At 48.4% G+C, this 20,876-nt stretch overlaps 1 protein-coding gene and 1 long non-coding RNA gene across 4 annotated transcripts in view; one reads left to right on the forward strand and one right to left on the reverse strand.

Moving 5' to 3' along the window:
- The first annotated feature begins 343 nt into the window (after positions 1 to 343).
- Positions 344 to 6,810, forward strand: LOC103099433 (uncharacterized). Its single transcript, XR_001624692.2, has 2 exons — positions 344 to 783; positions 4,040 to 6,810. It is a non-coding gene; the product is annotated as an uncharacterized LOC103099433 (long non-coding RNA).
- Positions 5,548 to 20,876, reverse strand: part of E2F7 (E2F transcription factor 7) — a 36,996-nt gene continuing 21,667 nt past the window's right edge. For all 3 annotated transcript variants that reach the window (XM_007503087.3, XM_007503088.2, XM_007503089.3), the window contains exons 7-13: positions 18,884 to 19,021; positions 16,072 to 16,254; positions 15,494 to 15,566; positions 14,060 to 14,540; positions 12,393 to 12,627; positions 10,560 to 10,957; positions 5,548 to 8,662 (exon numbers count right to left, since the gene is read on the reverse strand). In XM_007503087.3, coding sequence (XP_007503149.2) covers positions 8,492 to 8,662; positions 10,560 to 10,957; positions 12,393 to 12,627; positions 14,060 to 14,540; positions 15,494 to 15,566; positions 16,072 to 16,254; positions 18,884 to 19,021 — 1,679 coding nt within the window. In that variant the 3' untranslated portion in view covers positions 5,548 to 8,491. The remainder of the gene's footprint in view (positions 8,663 to 10,559; positions 10,958 to 12,392; positions 12,628 to 14,059; positions 14,541 to 15,493; positions 15,567 to 16,071; positions 16,255 to 18,883; positions 19,022 to 20,876) is intronic.

Consider the following 20,876-nt stretch of genomic DNA (forward strand, 5'->3'; position numbering starts at 1 on the left):
CAATATTGATCCTAAGACATAAGCTAAGGGTTATAAAAACAAAAATTAATTAAAAAAGAAAAACTTATGGATTATATCAGTGTGCTATCATCCATAGGGTCACAAGGAGTCAGACATGAATGAACAAGTAAGCATGTTCAATTGTACTTTCATTTATTTTGCCCAGAGTCACAAAGCCAGATTTTTGTCAGCAGCTGTACAGGAACCTAAGTCTTTTAATCTTCCGGATCAGGATCCTTTCCTGGTTCTCTGTCCATTATACCATTCTCTCCCTCCCTCCCTCCCTCTTTACTTTCCTCCCTCTTTACTTCCCTTCCTCTTTCCCTCCCTCCTTCTCTCTCTCTCTCTCTCTCTCTCTCTCTCTCTCTCACCTTTTTTCCATGTTGGATCCATATTCTCCCAAAGAGGGAGACCTCTTTCTCCTCCACCCTCCCTGAGATGGCAGGTAAAATGATATAGAAACATATGTTATCATGCAGCATGTGTTTCCCTGTTCATCAGGTTGTGAAAGAAGAAACATATCATTTATTCAAGAAAAAACCCCCCAAAACTCATGGAGTTAGCCTGTTGCCTTTTAATGTGTTTTGGGATCAGGAAATCCTTGAAATTCAGTAATGAATAGACATCTGTGTGCAATGGAAAGGCAAACTTCCTATTGAAACTATAGATTCCTGCTGAAATTGAGAGGATTTGAAACAATAGCAGCTTTCTTGACATGTCGCTGTTAGACGCTGCTGCCATCGTGTGGGGAATACTGGAATCTCCAACTGGAAGGTGGGACAGGTATGAGGAAATGATATATATGTATGGCGTCTTCTACCATCAACCGTTGAGAAACTTTTAGAAATTGGTCTTTTACGAATATTCATCTTCTAATGATCTTGAAACCAAATTGGTAGCTATGATGGGCTTCAGAGTCTGTCTAGTCTACCCACCCCTTTCCCATTCCTATTTTAAAGATTGGAGCCCAGAGACATTGTTCTTTAACCTAGCATCATGCCTTTCTTTCCTTCTTTCCTTCCTCCTTCCTTTGTTTCTTCCATCCTTCCTTCCTTCCTCTCTTTCTTTCTTCCTTCCTTTCTTTTTTTCCATGGTTACATGATTCATGATCTGCCTCCTTTCCTCCCCCCTCCCAAAGCTGACAAGCAATTCCACTGGGTTATACATGCATCATTGTTCAAACCTTATTTACATGCTATTCATATTTGCAGTAGAGTGATCCTTTAATATCGAAACCCTAATCACATCCCTATTGCACTGTGTGGTCGATCACACATTTTTCTAATCCATTTCTGCTCCCACAGTTCTTCTCTGGATGTGGATAGTGTTCTTTCTCACAAGTTCCTCTGGATTGTCCTGGGTCATATGCATTGCTGCTAGTAGAGAAGTCCATTACCTTCGATTATACCACAGTGTATCAGTCTCTGTGTACAATGTTCTCCAGGTTCTGCTTCTTTCATTCTGCATCACTTCCTGGAATTTGTTTAGTCCCCATGGAATTCCTCCACTTTATTATTCCTTTGAGCACAATAGTATTCCATCACCAACATATACCATAATTTGTTCAGCCATTCCCCAATCCTTATTTTCCAATTTTTTTCCACCACAAAGAGCACAGATATGAATATTCTTGTACAAGTCTTTTTCCTTATCTCCTTGGGGTATACACTCAGAAGTGGCATGACTAGATCAAAGGGCAGGCAGTCTTTTAGTGCCCTTTGGGCATAGTTCCAAATTGCCCCCCAGAATGGTTGGATCAATTCACAACTCCACCAGCAATGCATTAGCGTCCCAATTTTGCCACATCTCTTCCAACCTAGCATCACTTCTAGAATAAGTAGCCAGGCTGAATTATGAATCCAGAATCCAGAGCATCTGATTCCAAGTCCCTCCAAAGAAGAGTTGACAAAGTGGCTGGAGTACAGGACTTGGAGACAGGAATACTTAAGCAGGGACTATCGTTTGCCTCTTTTTGTATGCCAAGTGCTTAGTACAATGCCATAGTAGGTGCTTAATAAATGCTTACTGGCTGTGACTGAGTTCCAGTCTTGCCTGGGATACTTCCCAGCTTTCTGACCTTGGGCTGGTCACTAAACTCCTAACCTCCATTTCCTCACCTCTATATAAGATGGAGTTAATAATGGTATATGCTTCACAACCTCATTGTTCAGATCAACTGAGATAATATGTGTAAGGCACTCTGCAAATCTAGAATGTGAGCTAAGAGGTTTTGATCTCTGTGGTGGGTTCAAAGTCACACATTCAACACTGGTCTCTAAGACCATTCATCATCAGGATTTGAATCTAGATCTTCTTGGCTTCTGGATCAGGGATCCTTCCCAGGTCTCTGTCCATTATACCAAACTATCTCTCAGTTTTATGACTGGAAAAATACATGAAATTCAATAGTGAATAGATATCCACATTTATGTTTTGTAATGCATCACCCAATAATTGTGGATTATTGTTTGGGGGGTAAAGAGGCTTCAGGGGCCATCTTGTTTTACTTCCCTCAGTTTACAGATGAGGTAACTAAGTCCCAGAGAGCCTTACAAGATAAGCCCCTTCTCCACTTTAATTCATACAAATAGTTAGAAGAGTAGAGATTTAAAGCTAGGTCTTCTGGGCTAAACCTAGCACTGTTAAGGTTCAAAATAGAATTTGTTGAAAATTAGACTGCTCCTTGTCCCCAAACTCCTTTAAAAGTATTATCTCATTCCTATTGCCCCAATTGGATACTTAAAAAAATAGAAAACCCTCATAACAAATATTCATTATCCAGAAAAAGCGGTTGTCCACAGTGGCTTTATCCAAATTTGTCTTATTCTGCATTAAAAAAAAATTAAATCCTTTCTGCTTTAGTAACAACTCTAATACAGAAGGACAAGGGCTAGGCAACTGGGATTAAATGACTTGTCCAGGGTGACTCAGCTAGGAAGTGTCTGAGGCCAAATTTGAACCCAGTCTTTCAGACTCCAGACTCGGCACTCATCCATTCTGAAACCTTGCTGTCCCTTATTCTGCATTTTAAGACCAGCATTGTTCTGGCAGGTAGACAGCATGATTCAGTCCTTTAAAGATGAAAAGATGTCTAATTTGGGTCCAGTGATTGCAAAGTGTAGCTTATTGGCCATTGATTGGCAAATTCAATTCATAATGGAAGACCCAGAATAGATGTAATCAATTTAGAGTTTCTCTCAGTTCCGGATTCATCCATGGCTGAGCAGGGAAATTTGCCACAGGGCTTCTGACCAGAGTCCTAGATCTTTTTCACTTTCTCCTCCCATCTTTCAGCCATAGTAGCTCATTCAACTTTTTGGAGGAAGCATTTTGGTTCTAATTAGAACCTGGGTTCAAATCTCACCTCTGCTGCTCACTACTTGTGACATGGGCAGATCAACTTGTGCAAATAGTCTCCTTGGGCCATAGTTTTGTCATCTATAAAATAAAAGAATTGGAAAGATGGGCTCTAAGGTTCCTTCTAGCTCTGGATTAATGGTCTCTTTGCCAGTGGGCCAGACTTGATTGTCTTGAAGAAGCCCTGCTCCAGCACCGATCTCCAGGGTTCCTTGCCTGATATAAAGGGAGCAGCTGTCTGCATAATTCGCTGCTTAATTGCACTTCTTGGTTGCCTCTCTCTGGTTCCAGACTTCCTTTTTTCCCTTTTTTCTTTCTCTCTTCTCTTCGTCTTGCCTCCCAATCAATCAAGTGTTTATTGAGCAACTTATGGACCAAAACCCATGCAAAAAAAAAAAATCTTTAAGAAATTCCATTAAGAAAGTGAAACTATTTTTGTGAGCCATTTCCTTTAGAGTATAGTAGAAGCCTTCCTGGCAGCCTTGACTCCAGTCTCCTGGGGTCTTGCTTGTTTTTTTCTTTCTAATAATTGCACTCTAGGACATTTAGACGGAGGGAGCAATCGTGTTTTAACATAGTTGGAAACATTTTAAGGGTTTTAAAATTCTTCCAAAAATAAATATTGGTTGCATCAATCAATAAAGTTGCTAAGTGGCCAACTGTGAGCTTCTGTCTTTGCTAGGCTTGGTGTTACCCAGGAACTTCTGAGCTCATTTCCGAGAGGTCTCGATTCAAGAAGACACAAATAGAAGCCCCAGTTCTCAGTGCTCTGGGCAATTAACCAAGTTGCAGATAAAGTGCCCATCTACATTGACAGAGGCATCTCCCCGGGATATCTCCATCCCAGTGAAACCCAACGTCCAACCCAAACCCCAAACTCATTAAGGGCTCGTGCTCAGCTTGAGTGATTGCGCAAGTGTGCCTTCATGAAACTGCTGATCTTTTACATCACTCGAGCCCAACTCTCCCCACATCCCCTCTAAACAACTTTAAAATATATCCAATTGAATTCTAAAGAAGCACAAGCAACCAAAGGTTGGGGGTGAGACACTCCCAGCCCAGGACAGTTTAGGAGATCAGAGGGGACTGGCTGGAAGTACAGGATGGGGAAGACCTTGGAGGAAGTGATGGTGCAGCTGCCGCAGGACACCCGATTAGAAAGGTCTTAAGGGCTAGCACAGGAAGGAATCCCATGTGGCAACTCCATTGCCCATTACCTGGATCCAGGACACAGTTCCAGGGATAGAGAGCTTACAGTTGGGAGCAGGGATCCTTGCTGGATAAGGTCCATGGCCCAGATGAAGAGACCAGAGACCACACCACCTCCTAGATTATTCTTCCCTGGAAGCACCCCAAAACTTGCAGGCCTCCCCCTGCCAGAACTAGCTCTGAAAATAGCAGCATTCAAAAGCTTGAAGTTTGGGATGGTGCCTCCTCACCCTCCAGGAAAGCAGAGCCTAACTTTAATGTAAGTTCAAAGCTAAGAAAAAGGCTACCAAAATGGGCAAAAACCAACCAAAAAAGGAACCTGATCTATGCTACAGTGACTGGGAAGATCACAACACAGGCTCAGAAAATATATAAACAAAAACAACCAAAGCTTTGAGGAAAAATACAGGTTGGACACAGGTCCAAAAAAATTCCTGGAAGACCTAAAGAGCAAAAAAAAAAATAAAGAATAAAATAAGCATTTAAAAAGAACTTACTAGCATGTCTCCTAAAAAACCACTGATCTTAGGGGGCAGCTGGGTGGCTCAGTGGATTGAGAGCTAGGCCTAGAGGCAGGAGGTCCTGGGTTCAAATTTGGCCTCAGACACTTCCCAGCTGTGGGTCCCTGTGTGTCACATCACCCTCCACTGCCTAGCCCTTACTGCTCTTCTACCTTAGAACCGATATGTAGTTTTGCTTCTAAGGCAGAAGGTTTAAGAGTTAAAAAAATCACTGACTTCATCCAAACCCTTCCTATTACAGATGCTTATTACAAGGGCCAGTTGGGCAAAGTGAATTATTTAAGGGGACACAGTAAGTGGCAGAGAAGGGACCCTAACTTGGGGTCAGATTATTCAAAATCGCATCTTGCTACACCACAATGAGATCTGAATAGCTGAAAGGGAACGGCAACCAATTCTCCATCATGTTAGGAAAAGCCAAACAAACACCCCATAAAAAGAAATGCCCAGAAACCACTTCTTGCTTTCAAATTTCTTTATTGCTATCTCACAAAATTGAGTATTTTTCTAGAAGAAAGAAATCAGTGCGCTTGTAGTAAATAGTTCTATGCAGATGGCTATAGAGAAGAGAGCTAAGGAGAAGGAAGGGAGGAACGATAGGCAGAAAGCTACAAGCAGCAATAAAATTAATAAGTACAGAAAACTAGCAGTGCAATAATATAAACAGCAAGCAGCTTTACATGGAGAAAAAATACAGCTCTTTTAAATATAGAAACAGCACCTTAAAAAAGAAATCGAGAAATGTAAACTTGGCGGTAGATTCAAGTATATTCATTATGTCCCCAACACTTAGGCCAGACGGGGCGCGAGGGCTTCACAAACGCTGGGCCGTGCGGGCACCTTCCTCAGCGCAAATGCAAAGGCGGCATCGTCCGAGCGGCGTGGCGGACATTTCTTTTTCTTCTGGTGAACATTTTACATTATAGATTGCCATTGCTTCTTCACTACTAAAAAAACAAAAGACCCCCCTGGAGTGGCATTCAGCAGCAGCTCGGCACGGAAAGGGCTCTGCTGGAATTGCGGTGGCCGAGAGAAGCGACCGCTGCTGTCTCCTTCAGCGAGGCCGCACGCTTCCAAGTGGACGTCGGACCCTCTGGGAACGGCGTTCCGGGTCGTACGGAGGGACGTGGTCCGGGCAGCCCATCGGCGGCCCTGTAGAACTGCCAGACGTGGGACAGGAACTTCCTGGGATCCCCCAAGATGGTCCTCGTCACAAGCTGTCTCCCTGGTGGTTAGGCGCACGGTGCAGGAAAGAGTCCAAATGAGATAGGAAGGGAAGGAAGAAACGCTACCCAGGGCTGAGTTTTCAGTGGAGGGGAAGCTGGGGGAAGGAGAGAGGAGACAGACAGCTTCCCCTAGAAGAGAGGCCGTCTCAGCGGAAATGTTAGGAAAGAATCCTTACAGTTGGCCTAGAATAAAAACACGTGTAGCCCGTACAGATCACTAGGCTGTCCATCGCATCAGCTGCCTAATCGTCGCGCCGTTCCTGTGAGTTCATCGAGGGAGCTCCCTCATGAGGCCAAGCTAGGCTGACTACCCCTGCGGCTCAGAATGAAGGGGTCGGCCCAGGGGGTCCCAGTCACTGTGCCAGAAGCTGAACTCGAACCCAGTTCCCTGGTTCCCAAGCCCACCACACAGCTCTCTCAAAATCACTCGGCATTAACTGTTGGCCTCCAATAGTTCATCTCATTTTTCACATACCAATAAAGTTACTTTCTAGTTATTTGTTTAGCTTCTAAGAGGTTCAGAAGAGTAAGATACAAAAAGGAAAAGAATCATGTAAACTTCAGAAGTGTAGTGTCTAAAACTTTAAATAGAAAACGGGCATATTTACTTAATGAAGCCGCCTACCTCGAGGGCTGTACGAGATCGTGTCTTTCCTGTTTCACTGAGTAGAATGGGCGTCCCTTGAGGACAACAAAGACTATTTGATTTTGGTCTCTGTATCTCCAGCACCCAGCACAGTGCCTGGCACGGGGCAGGTGCTCCCGAAATGCTCGTTGAATTGGATTGGTTAAAAAAAAGCTAATCGGACTCCCAGAGTCATTTAAATTAATATTTAAATTCATTTTGGGGGGGATAATGTTTAATTGGGATCAAATGAGGGGACTCTACATCTAGACAGGAGGGGAGAAAGGAGAACTCTGCCCTGAGGCAGATAAATACCGGCACATCCCGGGGCCTTGCCCTCGTGACAAGTGCGCCCTGTGGCGGAGCAGAGGGCTACAGTAGAAGGCACTGGGGCTGCTGTCGGAGACACCACGCCCAACCCCTAGAGATGAACCATTCTCATTTCCTCGAGTATCAGCCTGCCTTTGAGCCGCTCGCAGATGCTGTGATGGGCCCCCTCCTCCCTGACCTCCTGCAGGGATACAGCCGTAGGTCCGAGGAGAGAACGCTGGGTTTTCCTAGGGGAATCGAGCTCCTCATTCTTGGGGGTGTCCCCGCAGACCCCGCTGCTCAGGGAGAGCCTCTCCCCTTCTCCTCTGACCTGAGCAAAGTGCTAGGAGGAATGTGCACCCAATTCATTTCCCTCCATTTCACATAGTGAAGGAGAGTGTGGCGCGGGGGGGACGGTGGGAGGAGGAGGAGCTGGACTGCGGGGCCGGACGCTCCCCTGGAGAGGCGGGCACGCGCGTCGCCCTCCTGGCGCGCCTCGTTTCTAACCTGCATCAATGCGGCGAGGACAATTCATGGATGTCCTCGTACCGGCTCGCCGCTCTTCACAGTCGTTCTGGTCTCGTTCTGGTGGCGCGCATACATGCCTCCGTGGGTGAGGAGGATTTTTAAGTCCAGGGCAAATCACAGAGAATGGGATTCACATTCAAGTAGTCACCCCCTGAGAAATCGGTGTCTTTTCCTGTAGCTGTAAACGTTTCCCTTCCCACCAAGTCCCATTTCAAGAACAAAATAAATAAATAGACGTGTCGATGACGCGGTCTCCGGCCGACAGAGACGGTAGAGCAGTTGCGCTTTTAACTGCAGAAAGGAATTGGTTGTACCACAGATTTACTCAGGGCAAGTCGAGTCTAGGTCAAGGGAAGGAGCGAGAACCTAGTTAAGTGCTAGACGGCTCACCTTTCCGGCCCGAGGCTGCTGGCCTCGGCGGGCTGCTTACGGGCAAGAAGACGATGAGACGGCAGCGCTGAGCCAAAGCTCTGGGGGCTCCGCCGCGCAGGGTTTGAAACCCGACGGCTGTTAAGGGAGCAGCTAAGAACGAGACGGCTCGGGAAAACGGACGATTGGAGGAGGGAGGCTTAGCGGGACTGGCGGGCAGAAGGCCCGGACGGGGACGGCTATTCTTAGGCTCTCTGGGAGTGTCGGTCCCCGAGGGACTAGCGAGCCCCCCTCACGAGGCCTGAGATCCCCGCCGGGTCTCTGCGTCTGACTCGGCCCAGCGGCGGTCAGTCGGTGCTGCCACTGGGTATCTGGAGTCTCCTCTGGGCGGAGCTCAGACTCCTCTGACTCCCTGCGATCTTTCTCCAAGTCACGGGCTCTCCCAGGCTGCCGGGAGTTTTGAAGAAGGTCTCGTAGTACGGCGGCCGGATGCTCTTGGGGGTCACGGGGCCCGGCGACTGTTGGGAACGAGAAAAAGAAAGCGCGTCAGCCCTCGCCACCGGGATGCAAAGGGACGCACGAACGGGAAGGGCAACCAGCTTCCCTGGCAGAAGGGAGAAAAACGAGGAGCCGCCAAAGCCTCGGAACGGCTTGCTCGGCGACGCTCGTCCAAGACCCTGACCGGGATCGGAACAGCCGGAACCACGCTCGGTCCCGCGTGCACCGATCCCAGCCGCGCTGCCTCTTCTACGGCCCTAACGTGGAGGCTATGCCGAGGCCCTCAGCTCTCTGGGGCAACTCCTGCTCTTAGTGAGTTTGCTTTGGCTTATCCCCGTGGACGGAAGACTGGGGTCGGCCAAAGCAGCGGGTGTGCCCAAGGTCCCCGGGCAGAGCGAGGAGCGCCGGCAGTGGGCACCGGCGGGCCCTCGTACCAAGTCTGAAAGCGTACGGCCCCTCGCAGCAGCGGACTGGCAGTTCCAATGTGGCTCTCTATTTCCTCGCCTCAGTTTCCCCATCAGTAAAACGAGGAGAACACGGGAGTGATGGACCGACGAGATCATGTCCCTCAAGCGTTCTGGAAAGCTTACCATGATGTGTGTGAGCTGCAACGACCACAACCTTCTTAAAAGCACAGACAAAGGGGAGGGTGGAGGAAGGGGACGGGTGCAGCCTTCACAGACTTTCCCTTTGGACAAAGCGCCTCCCTGGTCTCATGTCTCGGAACCAGAGGCTTCTAGGAACGACCTCTCCTCTTCACTTGGCACTCTGAGCCTTGAAGTTCTCCATCCGCTGGCTGTCCTCACAGCCCAGGGAGGGGAGGCCCAGGGAAAGGACCTGCTGAAGATCACAGCGCGGTCCCTGCCGGCCGCAGCCCGCGCTCTGGCAGGAAGCTGTCGCCTCTGTCCACAGGAAAAGGCCTGGCTTCGCTAAGGAGGGAGACCTAGAAAACGGGGTGCCCTGCTTTCCCCTACTGGAGAGAATGGCGGCACCCCCGGCTGTCCCTGGGCTCTCTGCAGATGCCTTTTAAATGCGGCTCCTGGGAAGCTTTGCTGGCCACTAGGGGAGGCAGCTCCAAACCCTGAGGGGAGGCCCGCCTTCTCTATCCAGCAGAAGAGGCAATGACTGTCAAGCCCCAAGCAAGGAGCCGGCCCCCGTCAGTGTGCCAGACAGGCGGGCCATTAGCATCGCCACCAGCATCCCGGCGACCTCACAGCCGGCCTGGCTCACGGACTCGTGCCCTTGAAATAGTTAAAAAACAAGCAGGCCTCTGCCTCACTTCGGGACTTGTCTGTGAATGGTTTAGAGAAAAACACAGACAAGAAGCACATCAGGGGGGAAGTGTGGAAGACTTGGAATCTGTCTTGGTGAGGGTGGATGCAGAATGGATGCTGGACTCTGGGGTCAGAGAAGGGGGTTCAAATCCAGGCTCTGAACGTATGACATTGAACAAATTGCTTTGCCTCGCTAGGCCTCAATTCCCTTCTTTGTAAAATGAAGGGGCTGGCTTAGGCGATCTTTATGGTCTCTTTTATCTCTAAATTTCTACCATGAATAGCTAATATTAAAAAAAATATATGAATATAAATACATAAATAAAATATAAGAATAAAAATAAGAATATAAAATACATTTTTATATAATAATACAAGAATATAAAATCCAAAATTTGAGATCTCTTCTGTGGGGCGGGGAGGGGGCAGAAAGAAAGAAAGAGAGAGAGAGAAGGAGAGAATTTGGAACTCAGAACTTAAAAAAAAAAGTTAAAAGGATTGTTTTTACACACAATGGGACAGATAAAATATTATTTAAAAAAAGATAACATTGTTTCCCCTCATCTCTGAATGTCAAAAAACTCTAGGTTTGTAATGAAGACTGTGAATTAAATGTTAATGTAAAAGTGTGATTAGGACTCACCTGGGGTAATTTCATAATTGTGACTGGGTGACCCATGCAGATGGGGGAATCGGGCGTTACTGTATTCTGGGACCTGGACACGCCGGGGCTGAGGTGAACCGGAGACTGCGCTGGATTCTGTGGGTCTGAGGAGGGGGCTTTTGATGTCTTTGGATTAACCACGCTGGTGCCCATAAGAAACTGAGCGGATGATCGGAGGCCCGACAGGCCAAAATTCACCGGGCTCGAGGAAGGCCCTGGGCTGTTGATTGCCGGAGAATAGATAAAGGGCATCGTGGCCAGCGCTGTGGACGGCACGACCATGCACGGAACATGGACAGAAGTCAACTGACTTGGAGATGGTCCAACAGCACTGGCAGCCTGGTGGGCAGGCAGCAGGAAATTAAAACCATTTAATCCTAAAACAACAGAGGAGAATTAGGGTTACTTAGTATTCAGAAAGGAACTTCAAAGGAGAACAGGCAGAAAGGGGGCCCTCAGGGAGAGCCGGGCCACAGGAAGGGAATCTGGGCTGGAGCAGGGCAGAGAGGCAGACAGCCAGGACACGCCGCCGTACTCTTAGGCTTCCAGGCCTCTGGGTGGGGGGCATGGAGGAGACGGGCAGAGATCTGCACGGCTGGCAGCATCCCAGCTCTGCCGAGAGGCAGCCAGGCGGCTCAGGAGATACACGGATGCGCCCCCAGTCGGGAGATTTTAGTTCAAACGTGTCCAACACAATGACTAGGTGTCTGTCCTTGGGCAAGACACAGAGCTGTAAAATGAGCTGGAGAAAGAATGGCAAACCTCTCCAGGATCTTTGCCAAGGAGAACCTCAACGGGGGCGGGAAGTGTTGGGCCTGCCGTGATGGAGAACTAGCACGCTCTAAGGGATCACCGGGCCGAGTGGTTCCAGAGAAACCCGGCGACACCTCCGTGAAGCGCAAAGGAGCGGGCGAGCGCGGGGCGCATCCACGCGATGCTGGAAGAGTCACAGACCTGAAAGACTCAGCTATGCTGACCGGTGCGACGGTCCCTGACAGGCCCAAAGGAGGCACCATGAAAAGATGCTATTCGCCTCCAGAGAAAGCGGAGAACTTGGAGTGCCAACCCAACTCTCCTTCCCTCACCTTATTTTCTTTGCAACGTGGCTAACCGGGAAGGACCCGCTGCCTGATTTCACACGGAGAGCCGGGAGAGCGCCTTCTCAGTGGGCCGGGGGAGGGGGAGAATTTGGATCTCAAAATTTCAAAAGAAAATTATTTTTAAAATAATAAATTAAAAAAGGATCATGCAGCAAGGCTAAGAAAGGCTGCCATCTGGGTTGGTAGAAGAAATGCCAACGGTGGGGAAATCTCAACATGTCAAAGATGTGGAAATGAAAGAAAATCAATGAAATGTCTTGGCAACCGCCATGGTTTCACGGTCAATAGTTGTTCATCTTTCAAAATGGGTTTCTAGCAAGCCTGGCCGTTAACGTTAGCACGGCATGGTGCCACCCCATCTCACCGGGCTGTTTCCAGAACGTGCTCTGGAGGGACGCTAACAATTGTCCCCAGGCCTGGCTGATAGCAGATTCGGTGAAGCTCCCCCCAGAAAAGAACGCCGTTCGCTGCCGCACGTCCCCGCTCAGCATCTTGGACGCACCAGCTGCCATCATCTCAGTTTTACAGGAACAGGAAACCCGGCCCCAGGGACGGTTTGGCGTGGGAAGGAAGCCAGGAGATGGATTGTCCCCGGGGCCACCATCGCCCCGTAGACCGACACTGCCTGGCTGATACAATGAACTTTTATCGCCCCCCAAACTCTCTGAACGTGAAGGTAGACGAGTTTCTGGAACCGTTTCCTCTTTCTTACCGGGCGCAGACTGCACATAAAGATACTGGGACTGAGACGGGTCTTTGGCGTTTTCTTCCGAGACGTTTTCTCTTTCTTTTGAAGGCTTTTCGGCGTTTGCGTTTCTCAGAGGGGGGCCCCTTTCCGGGGTGACCAGGCCCCGGAGGGGTGTCTTTCTCGGCGCCTCTTCCGCAAGCGTCACTTCTGCCCCAGCAGCCCTCCGGGGAGAGTCGGCGCCAGGGGGCTCTGGGACTCTCTAAGCAAAACCAGAAAGAAAAGCAGACAAAAGTGAAAAAAAGCCTCCTGTATGCCTGCCTTGCCAGCCTCGGCCTCCCCAAAATGCTGCATGAAACAGACACCCTTTCTGCGCTGCGCCACCCCAGCAGCTTGATTGAGAGACCGAGGACCACCGAAGGGGCAGAAATCACAGGCAGGCGCCGTGCGGGGAGCAGAGCGCTGGATTTGCATCCACAAAGACACGGGTTCGAGGCTCTGCTCCATCTCTACTCTTTAGTGTCCTCCGAGGGGCCGCACCCATTGGGAGACTCTTTATTCTTATTTCTAGGCTTAGGGTCTGGGACAGAGAGCTCTCGGGGAGGCACCTCCTCTAGAGTGAGGGGAGAGTCAGCAGCAGCTCCTCCCACACGCTCCTGGGCTGCTCTGCTCTCTGGACAAAGGGAGAGCCTTCTCCATGCTCTCTGATGCCACATGACAACCCCCCCCCGACCGACCCCCCAGCCCTTCAATGGCTGCTGAGGGCAGCCGGGTGGCTCCATGCAGAGAGCTCACCTCTGGTCCCAGACACTTCCCAGCTGTGTGACCCTGGGCTAGTCACTTCACCCCAGGGTTCTGCCGTGGAAGAGATCCTTAGAATCTATTCTAGGACAGAAGGTAAAGGGTTAAAAAAATGCTGCTGATTGACTGATATCTAATCCTTAGATGTTGTCACTGCAGATTTCCACCATCTTTCCTTTATTTCTCTTTCTTCTTTTTAAAAGTTTACCTTCTGTCTTATCAATTCTAAGACAGAGGAGCAGCAGCCGGGGTGATGTGACACGTCCAGCATCACACAGCTAGGAAGTGTCTGAGGCCAGATTTGAACCCAGGACCTCCCATCTCTAGCCACTGGGCTACCTTGCTGCCTCCATTTCTTATGCTTGGGAAAAAAAATAAAAAAAAAATAAAAAAAAAATAAAAAAAAATAAAGTGAATTGGAATTCTCTCCCAATTTCACAGAATCAGTCTTCAAAGGGATCTTGAGGGCCACCTCCGAGGACACAGGACAAGGCACTGTCCAGCGGGCTGTGCCAGGACGGGGAGCTCACTCCCCCACCCCCGGAGGCATCCTGTCTCGCGGGGTCAGCTCTCAATCCTGGGACGTCCTCTGATCTCAAGCCTGAACGGGCTCCTCTGAGGCTGGTTCTGCCCTCGGCCCAGCAGGATCCCTTTTCCCATGCTCAAAGCCGGCTCTGGGCTCTCGGGCCCGCCCCAGGCTTTCTGTGAGGGGATTTCTTAAGAAGGCTGTGGAGGCCTCTGTGGCAGCGGCTCATCTCACCGAAGGGCCAACTGGGTTTTAGGAAATGGGACTCTTAGGGAGGCCAAGTCAAGAGCGACCCCCGTGGCTCCTTCCCAGCTCGCGGGAGGGCCAGGGCGAAGCCCGAGCATCTCCAGGGGCAGCGCCAGCTTACCTTGGGCAGCACCAGGGACAGCGGGCTCTCCTCGCCCTCCGGGCTCTGCCTCTTGGCAGCCGGTTCCTGAGCTCGCGGAGGCCTGCGCTTGTGAGCGCTCACCAGGGGCAGAGCGGACAGTTCTGGGGGGTAGGCGGCCGTTGCCGCCACCTCGGGGGTCTCGCGGCCCTTTTCTGGGTTGGGGGGCCCTTCCTGGAGGCTGCCATACAGCATGAAGAGAGAAGCAGAGGGAACGTAGACCAGAGGCTGGCTGTGAAACACGGCGGACTTCAGGTTCTCTGGCTCGGGGGACGCGGGCCTGGGGAGGAGAGCGACGGGGCCGTCGAGGCCGTTCTGCAGGCCGGCAGGGGACAGGTCTGCCGAGGCGACTGAAAACACTTGCTGGGATAACGGATGAAAGCAATATTCTGAGTCCAGAGGAGGAACAGGCTCCAGCTTGCCTGACGAGTGGGCCGCCTTTTTACTGGTGCTTCCCTTACTCCTGGAAGAGAGCGGAACGTGATTAGTCCGTGTACATGGGGCCAACTCGAAGAGTGCAAGGACACTGCCGCGGCATGCACCAAAGGCACGGTAAACCGAGAAGGAAACCACACTCTGGGGGGACCAATAATTTATCATTCTCGGAAAAATAAATTTAATTGATATTCTTTGTTTTTTGTATTTTCCTCCCTTTCATTACACAGAGGCTCTTAACCTGCAGTTTGTGAATGTGTGTTTAAAAAGATTTGATGATGGCACTTCCGTGGAATGTTGCCTTTGTATTTTATTTCATGCATTTAAGGACACAATTCTGGGCAGGAGTCCTTGGGCTTCATTAGTCTGCCAAGGGCTCCAGGACATACACAAAAAGAATTTGTGCAGAAAATCAAAAAGAATCGAAAATAAAGAGAAAGAGGAAGAAAAAACATCATAGACGAACCAAGAAATCTAAAACTCTTAACTTTACAGGCAGCAAAGCCTCGAAGGGCAGGTGTCTTCTGGGACTTACTCAGGGAAATACTAAAGTTGGGAGGGAGCCAGGTGTGGCGGTGCCAGCGCTCGCCTGGGAGTCCGGAAGACCCAAGTGCAAGTTCTGCCTGTGACACATTATGGCTACGGGACCCTGGGTGACATACCACCTCCATATAATAAAATTACCGCATTATATGTGTGTAGTCAATCGCTACACCCACGCACGCACACACGCACACCCACATGCACATGCACACACACGCTATATCCCATATGTCTCTGGGTGCTTCAGCTCTCCAAGCCTCGAGATCGCGGAGCAGGTGCTCCTCCTCACCAGAACCAGTAATATCAGAGGTCCACTAGCAAAACAAAATTAAAATCAGTCGCGAAGTCGGCCACGACGGGAAGTGTCTGAACAATGACCACAGAACTTCCTGAGGACAAATCTAGAGTGCAAAATCTCTTGTTTTCAGAACTACTTACTGCGAATCTTTATGTATTTTCTGCCTGCAGGCGGCTGCCAGGTTGACTATTTTGGAGCAATATTCATCAGAACCTGCAAAGCACAACGGGAGGGTCATTAGCGAACACCGAGAGGGGCTTCCTAGGCAGCAGAAATCCGTATTTGGAACTGAAGGACTGTAACACTCTCTCAAATCGTGGCCCAGGAGAGCAGGAATGGAGGGGGATGTTCAAGCCCACCTCGCCGGCCGGGGGGCTGCGTGGTGGCATGCACTGGGCCAACTGTTAAGAGCCTGCTGAAGGGGAGGTGCGGAGGCACAGTAAATAGACCCGGGTTCAAATCCAGCCTCAGACGCTTCCTAAGCGTGTGATCCCGGACAAGTTACTTAACCCCAATTGTCTAGTCCTTGCAGAAGGTAAGAGTTTAAAAATAAAAGCCCAATAGGCTGGCTTTCCAGCCACAACAGAGCATCCAAGAGAGGTCAGCAGGGGAGGGGCAGGGCTACGGCTCTCAGTTCGCAGATTTCCTCTTGGCCTCATTAAGAAGCGCCTGCTGGTGCCAGACACCGCCTCAGCCTGGCGCTCCCCAGAAGATCTACCTTGCTCTCCTCGGCGAGGGCTGCTGGGCTCTGAGCTCGCTTTCCTCTTGTTCCTTTCTGAGGGGGCAATCGTGCTCAAGGAGCTGTGGCGGGAGAGTCTCTGCTTCCCACACGGCTGGCCAGGGGAGCACTGCTCCTCTTTCATTTCTGGTAGAGCCGCCGCCGAAACCTCCAGCTGTTCCCCTACAGAAAGGAATGAATTTAGGACGCTGACCAGCAACAGGGCTCAAGCCATGAAGTGAAAAATAGGACACGTTTCAGGATTTGCTGAACCCGGAGGCAAAGCCCTGCGGGTGTGTATACCAGCATGCACAGGTCTGCACACCCCTGTATGTAATATCTGGGGACATGCTGAACACTGTGCACACGCCCGGAAGCTTATTCTAATCATGAATCCTTTCTGCCGGCTTCCTGGCAAAGAGCTCCCCAGCCTCTGCTTAACCACTTGGACTAACGGGGAGCTTGCTGTGCCCCCAAGGCAGAAAATGACATTTTAAGGGCAACTCTGGAGTCAGCAGACTTGGGTCAGTCCCACCCATGAGGCTTGCTTACAACTGAGAGGAGTAAAGTGCTCCATCTTTCTTGGCCTCAGTTTCTTCATATCAAAAATGAGGGGGCTGAACAAGAAGGTGCCAGAGGGGGAGTTGAACAGGCCTAAATGCTCCAAAGGAGAGGTTAAATACAACGGGCTTTCTTAAAATAAGACCAGATAATGCTCAACTTAATCACAGGTTTGTTTTTGTCTCCTGAATTTGTTAGCTAAATAGGACATCTAGAAAAATATAAAATAATTATCTCTTGCTAAAACTTTGGGTGCCCCAAATTATAGCGTTTGCACAATATTGCATTTGCCTTTGCAGTTATAAAATGAATATGATAACAATTTAATTAAGATTTTCAGATACAAAGCACAACAGAACACAAGGGATGTTCATTATGATTTGTGCCTTGTAAAAGGTATATTTGAGAAAGAATGCAACTGCTCTCTCCTTTTGGGGAAAACTTGAAAAATTTGAGAAGATGCATTGAGGAAATTACATAATATTGCAGAGACTGATTTCCTAAAATTAAACTCTTTTAATTAATTAGTTAATTTTTTAATTTGGAAAATTTTATTTAATTAATTTAGAATATTTTTTTATGGTTACAAGATTCATGTTCTTTCCCTCTCTTTCCTCCACCCCCCTCCTGAGGCTGACATGCAATTCCACTGCGTTTTACATGTGAAGTTAGACTCTTTTAAAATTTAGTTTGTTAGAGAATTAAAATAACTTTTCCTGCTTTAAGAGAAATACGCATCCATACTCACAGGCATATATATATATATACTCTTTATGGGACTGAATGGGCACCATTGTGAATAAAGCACTAGAGCGGGAGTTGGGAAGACCTGAGTTCAAACCCAGTCTCCAAAACTTACTAGCTTTTCTGATCCCGGGGAAGTAACTTAATCTTTTAAGCCTTGGATTCCTCATCTGTTAAATGGGGACAAGAAAAGTTCCCATTTCCCAGAGTTGTTGTAAGCATCAAATGAAGTAATATTTGTAAAGGGCCTTGCAAAATTGAAAGTGCTACATAAATGCTAGTATAAATAATAATAAAAGAACATCTTTTGGAAAACAAAGAATATATAGATAGTGACTAACAGGAAAATCAACCATAGGCCATTCTTAGGTTTGTTGTTCAGTTGTTTCAGTTGTGCTTGGCTCTTCCTGACCCTGGTTAGGGTTTTCTTGGCAGAGATCCTGGAGTGTTTTGTCATTTCCTTCTCTAGATCATTTTACAGATGAAGAAATTGAGGCAAACAGGTTAAAGTGACTTGCCCAGGGTCATACCTAATAAGTGTCTCAGGCCAGATTTGAACCCATGAAGATAAGTCTTCCTGCCAGCTCTCTATCCACTGTGCCCCCTAGCTACCTCTCTAAGGTTTGTATAAACCAGATGTAAGAAAAAAATGGAAACCTGATTTTTGTATCAATACCATTTTTCCTTCCCTATTCTGTCTGTTGAACTCTATCCATCCTTTAAAGTTTGACTCAAATAGCTTCTCTTCAGATTACCTTAAACAACACCCTCTCTGCTGGTCTCTTTATTTTCAATCTTCCATCTTGAAAATTCCATCATGACTAGGATAAATTGTCCTTTAGATACTGATGTTAGCATCTAACCCTCTCCTTACCCATGAACCTATTGTGGCTCCCCTTGCTCCCTACATTCATCTCAAACTCCTTGGCTGGCTTTTCAAGGTCTTCTCTGATCTGGTTCCATTCCACTCATCTAATCTTATTTCTCATGTTTTTTCCTTGACAGATACACTCTGTTTCAGGCAGGTCGGTTTCTTTTCTGTCCCTCCTCGGTGCCTAAACTCCCATCACTGTGCCTTTGCTGATGCTCCGCCCCCCCCCCCCCGGAATCGTCTTCCTCTTCTGTTTTTCTAAATCCTTCAAGTGTTAACTAGCCTGATTTCTGCTTCTTGAGATGAACTGAGAACTGCTCATTTTGACAGTTAAGCCTTGATCCGGAGGGCAGATGAAATCTATCCCTTTACCCTGGAAGAGGGGTAGTGGACTCTGGGTCTGGAATTAGGCATTTACTGTCAGATATGGCCAATAAATCAGTTTTTCAGAAAGAAAAGCATCAATAAAACCTTGTTTTTAAAATAACCTTGTCCTCAAGCTACCCTGAAACTTGATAGCTTTGCACGATTGAGTGGAGAGGGAGAAAACAGCCTGGAAAGTTACGGAAGTCAAGAATACCAGGTCCGGTTTAGGGTCACAAATAAAGCAAGCCTCTATGCCATGCCCCCACCTACCAGTTTCTGTGCTGAAATCCACAGGACCAATCCACTTGAACGCCGGCTTCCGACCTCGCTCTTCTGTCACGTGGACTTTCTTAATTAGCACCAGGCTGGTCAGAACGTTGGCAATGTCATAGAGCCTCCGTACCTTTGCTGAGAGAGAACCAACGATGGTGTCATGGTTAATGGACCCAGGACTGCTGGGCTCAGGCTCTAGGGAAGAGTTCTGTTTGTGGTTGTTTGGGTGCTTTTCAGTCACTTCCAACGCTTTTTGACCCCCACCTGGGGTTTTTGTGGCAAAGATACTAGAGTAGTTTGCCATTTCCTTCTCCAGCTCATTTTACTGATGAGGCAACGGAAGCAATTAAGTGACTTGATGGGGGTCACGCAACTAGGAAGTGTCTGAGGCTAGATTTGAACTCAGATCTTCCTGACTCTAGCCTCAGTGCTCTAACCACTGTACTGTCTGTTGCTTGATAAAAGCTCAGATGGAGAGAAGCAGGACTTAATATTCCAAATAGCTCCCCTCTTCTATAATGCATCTGGTAGCAGGGGGAGGAGGGAGAGAGACCGACAGCAAAGACAAAAGTACCACCTGGGAAAATGAATCCTTTAAAGAAACTTCTGGCAAATTAAAATTCTGATGTATGGCACTGTCAAAAGCAGGCCCTATGGTCTCTGAAGAAGCATGAGCAGCATCTGTCAAGAGATCAAGAACCCCCCAGGTCCCATGGAATGCCTTCAGGGCTTATGGTCACTGAGATACTGCCATGATAGGCAATCTGACCCAGAGGGCGGCTTTTCATCTCAAATGCCTGTGATTTGGATCAGAGGAGTAGAGCTACATTGGATGGGACTTCAGAAGCCACCTAAAACAATATCCTCATCTGAGGAAGTGATAGAACCAGGATTTGAACTCAAGTCATAAGATCTTAGGTTGCAGAGCTAGAAAAACTCTCCCTTTAAGGCCATCAAGTCTAACCCAGTCCTCCTTTAGGTTCCGGTTCAGCACTCCAAATTTGACTGTACGCTTCTCTATCACCCAAGCTGGCCACCATTGCAGCAAGAGAAAGCATTCTCTCAAAACTCCTTTGTTTTGACCAGACCAAAAACCTCACTTGCCAAAGGAAATCTCAGGAAGAATTCCATGTGGCTCAGAGCAGACAACACCCGAAAAGCCACAGAAACGGGGAAGGTAAATGAGGTGGAGAGATTTCCTCTTGGGCAGCTGAAGGTTTCTGGGAAAAGCTCCATCCACATGGGAAAGTGATTGCACACAGATAGCAACTGTGCTCTCCTTCACGACAGAGGATGGGCTGGGGGCTGCTTCTCATGCGGTTTCCTTCCTTCGTCTAAGGGGTTTCAAAGGTGCCCTCGAACCTCGGCGCTGTCCCAAGGAAAGGGGCTGAATGAGCCAAGCTGAGGCCACGAAAAAGACAGTAGCTATTTTCTTACCTACAGGGTTCAACTAAGTCAGCAGGATGGTGCGGTGGGGAGTGCTAAGTTTAGTCTGAGGACGTGGGTTCGAATGCAATTATAACATATAAAGTGCTAAATAAATGACATTGTTGTCATCATCATTATAATAAAAATAACTCCTGGCAATGCTTGGCCTAGTGTGAATTTGGGCAGATAATAATAATGACTGGTTATTGCAATTAGTAATATTTATATAAAAAGATGTGGTTATAATATATCAGTAATGATTACAATGAGTGTTTAGATATAAATATGTAATTACTGCATACTACTAATTGCTAATCATTATCATTCTGCTCAACCCCCCAGGAGCCTGAGCGTTCCTGGAGGTGCCCCCCCCCCCCCTTCTTGGAATGTGTCCAGGAGTAGAGAAGAGGAAAAGGAAGGAATGTGGGAGAGGAGGCACCAGTGGAGCCTGGGCCTCACAGTACTGTCCCGCCTGCTAGGAGAGCAGCTGCTGAGAGCTCATAAGGACATGCGGGGAAGGATGGCACTCCTGAGCAAGCCCCCAGGCGGCAGCAGTATCAGG

The sequence above is a fragment of the Monodelphis domestica genome, chromosome 5 (assembly GCF_027887165.1).
Source record: "Monodelphis domestica isolate mMonDom1 chromosome 5, mMonDom1.pri, whole genome shotgun sequence".
Classification (NCBI taxonomy): Eukaryota; Metazoa; Chordata; class Mammalia; order Didelphimorphia; family Didelphidae; genus Monodelphis; species Monodelphis domestica.